This window comes from Pygoscelis adeliae, unplaced genomic scaffold (genome assembly GCF_000699105.1).
Source record: "Pygoscelis adeliae isolate BGI_AS28 unplaced genomic scaffold, ASM69910v1 Scaffold197, whole genome shotgun sequence".
Classification (NCBI taxonomy): Eukaryota; Metazoa; Chordata; class Aves; order Sphenisciformes; family Spheniscidae; genus Pygoscelis; species Pygoscelis adeliae.
The window spans coordinates 1,865,247-1,868,361 of record NW_008825105.1 but is presented as its reverse complement, the minus strand read 5'-3'; the positions used below and the strand labels follow the sequence as shown (position 1 = coordinate 1,868,361).

The following is a 3,115-nucleotide window of genomic DNA, read 5'->3' as shown; positions in this document are numbered from 1 at the left end:
GACCTCCCCGTGCCTCCAGCCCCTCCTGTGCGCAGCAAATCCATCACCAACAGTTTATTTTGGGGCCAGGGCAAGAGCTGGTGTCAACGCCGGCAGGTCCCGGTGCTGCCTCTTGCAGACTGGGACCCTCTTCGGTGGCTCATTGCGGGGCCGGTGGCTCATTGCGGGGCTAGGGTGTTTTTCTGTGTTTTACTGGCCCAGCAAAACCCTCTGTTTTGACTGGGGTGCTGCGAGGAGCCAGGTTGCCTGCGCTGTCCCGTGGTGCCCGTGAAGGGGGGTTGCAAGTCTGAGCCCCTGGCGCTCATGGGGTTGCACCAGCCAGACCAGGGGCCGCGGCTGCTCCCAGCCCCTTCCCAGCCAGGAGCCCCCCAGCTCTCACGCTTGCCAAGGGTGTTTTGGGGTCCCACCATGCTGAAAATGGGGTTTCTCCGCTGCTGAAACACTGGGTTACGTGCCAGAGCACCTGGGCCCCCTTCTCTCAAGGGGGTCACCCACCTCCTGGTGTTTCATATCCCCCCCTTGAACAAACCCCCCAAGAGAGCTGCAGAATCCCTGGGATGCACAGGAATTACTGAGCCGGGGGGTGGGGGGTTGCGACCCTCCTTTCGGGGCCCAGCAAGGCGGAGGCTCTTGGACCGTCCGGCGGCAGAAAGCCAGGGCGACCGGTCGGCATTAAAAAAAACCAGCAGGTTTGGCATTGGTGGTGTCTGGGGATTTTACTTGCTGTGGGGATCCAGAGCCCTTAGGAGCGTGTGCCCAAGGTTTCTTCTGCAACTGTGACTCCTTCAGCGGGTGCTTTTCCTCTTAACCTGCAGCCGAGAGCCTGCCCTGACGGCGTGGTGCCAGGAGCTGGCATGGCTGTGGCAAAGCCCGGTGCTGGGCACAGGGTAGTGCCGGGCAGGGAGATGGGAGCAGGGTGTTTCTGCTGCTAATCCGGGCTACTCTCTCCCCTCCCGTCCCTGCCTCTCTCCCTCCCAGTTGCAGGAATACTACAAGAAGCAACAGGAGCAGCTTCACCTGCAGCTATTGACACAGCAGCAAGCCGGAAAGCAGCAACCCAAAGAGGTGAGCTCACGCAGATGGGTTCTGGGCCATCAGATCTGGCAGCAAATAAAAGGGGGACCAGCACAAAACAAGGTGTGCGTTGAATCCCAGCATCCAGGGCAGCCGGCTGGGAGCCAGCGGGGACGGGAACACGGGGGCATCCTGCTCCTGGGGGGTGCTGGCACGGCTGGTCCGGGTGCTGGGAGTTCCTCCTCCTCCTCCCTATCTGCGGTCTGGCATGTGCACCGAGCTGTGTCGTTCTCAGCGCCACGTCCTTGTCAGCACATCTAGAAACTATGGGGCGCGTGTGGGGAGCGGTGAAGTCAGCGGGTGTGGACAGGCAGCTCCGGCAGAGCTGTGGGACCCTCCCCGGCGGGAGGGGCAGGTCGCTGCCCCCGGGGACAGAGTGAGGGCTCCCCAAATCTTCCTTGCAGCGGGGGGGGGTGCAGAGGAGGCTCGGCTCAGCCTTTGCCCAACGCGCTGGCCCTGCCCTGGGCAGGCTCTCGGCACGGCTCGGGTCGGGCAGCCTGGTCCTGATTGAGCTGGCACAGCAGCACCCTGGCAAGTAGGCAGGCAGGGCTGGTCAGGTGGGAACCCAAACCAGGGCTTTTCCTGCCAGGAAAGGCGGTTCTGCAGAACCCAAGCTCCGCGTGAAATAGCGGCGATGCCAGCAAAGGGATTTTCAATGGGAGACGCTCGGGCAGGGGATGCTGTCAGCCCCCCGTGACCAGGTCGGCAGTGGTGAGCCCTTTGCTGGGGAGGTGGTTGCATGGTGGAGAAGTGTTTATGCGGGTGTGATGGCATCAATCTTGTATAACTCCCTTTACCCAACACATTTTACTGTCCTTTCCCATAGTAACGCACTCCAAGGTGTTGCGGCTGTATCGGCAATGCTCGGTTTTGGGGATGTGCCGGTCGCACAGAGGCTGAGGGTCGACCCCGACCAGCAGCAGGCAGACAGCACCGCTCCCTTCCTTTTCCTTCTATATTTTTGCCCCTCTCTCTCTTCCCAGATTGGTGCACGTGGTCCCGCGTTGGGGGTATTTTGCATTGCGCATGCTGCTGTATGTCTGGCATCACTGCCCTCTCTATCGGGCATCCTTCCTGAGGTCCCCGGTGCAGAGGGAGGTGGAGCTGAGCCGCTCAGTCCCTGTCCCTGGCCGAGCATCAGTAGCAAGCAGGGGAATGGGGTGCTGGGGCTGTTCATTGCAATCACCCCTCCTGAAATCCAACACCCTGATTTACACTCCTCAATTCTCAGCACTTAAAAATTCAGCTTTCTTTTGAGGAAGAAAGCATTTAAGGCCAGACTGCGCGTCGGGGTGGCTGCAGCAGGGGCTCGATGGCAAAGCACACGCCAGCACTGGGGGAATAGGGCAGCTCGAGCGGCTCGGGGTCGGGCCAGCACCCACTCGAGCCTTCAATAGACTTTGACCCGGGCTTTCATTGTGGGATGTTGGCGTATTTACGCAGCGTGCGCGGGGTCAGGCTTTATCGGAGCCATCTCCAGGAGCTGGAGTAGCTGCTCGTGCTCCAGGAACGGGGGAAGCATAAATCTGAGCTTCCTCAAGGACCTTCCTCTTGGCCGTGGCGATGTTATATTGCAGCAACAAACGGGGATATAATTAAGCTCTAACAAAGGGCTTCCTTAGCAGGCTCCTGGTTTAAAAAGTGCACGTTAACTTTTAATTAAATGGTACAGAGGAGACAAGAAATTTATCCGCTAAGAAAGTCTGAGTGGCCAGCGGGGGGGAAGGGGCATTAGATGCTGCTAAAGGGGTGTGTGTCCAGCTCCTGGCAGCATCACCACCCCATGGCCGGGAAAAACAGCGAGGGGGTCCCCCCCGAGTGGATGTCATAGTGTTTCCCCTCCCCAAAACCCCTGGCCGGGCTTTGTGGGATCAGCTTCACCCCATGAATTTGGGCAGCTGCTATTAATAAAGCCTGCGTTCGGCAGCAGCGTGTGCCTGCTGGGAACGGCGATGCCATTGCTTCCCCCGACGGCGCGGGGAATAGCTGGCGTGTCTGGGATGCCGCCGCCGCGCCGCTCTTGGCCGGCGTCGGCTCCTTC

At 60.1% G+C, this 3,115-nt stretch overlaps 1 protein-coding gene across 1 annotated transcript in view; it reads left to right on the top strand.

Annotated features, from left to right (window-relative positions):
* FOXP4 (forkhead box P4) overlaps positions 1-3,115 on the top strand; it is a 50,303-nt gene that overhangs the window by 30,200 nt on the left and 16,988 nt on the right. Inside the window, exon 6 of the mRNA XM_009327458.1 lies at positions 979-1,065. Within this exon, the coding sequence (XP_009325733.1) occupies positions 979-1,065 (87 nt within the window). The remainder of the gene's footprint in view (positions 1-978; positions 1,066-3,115) is intronic.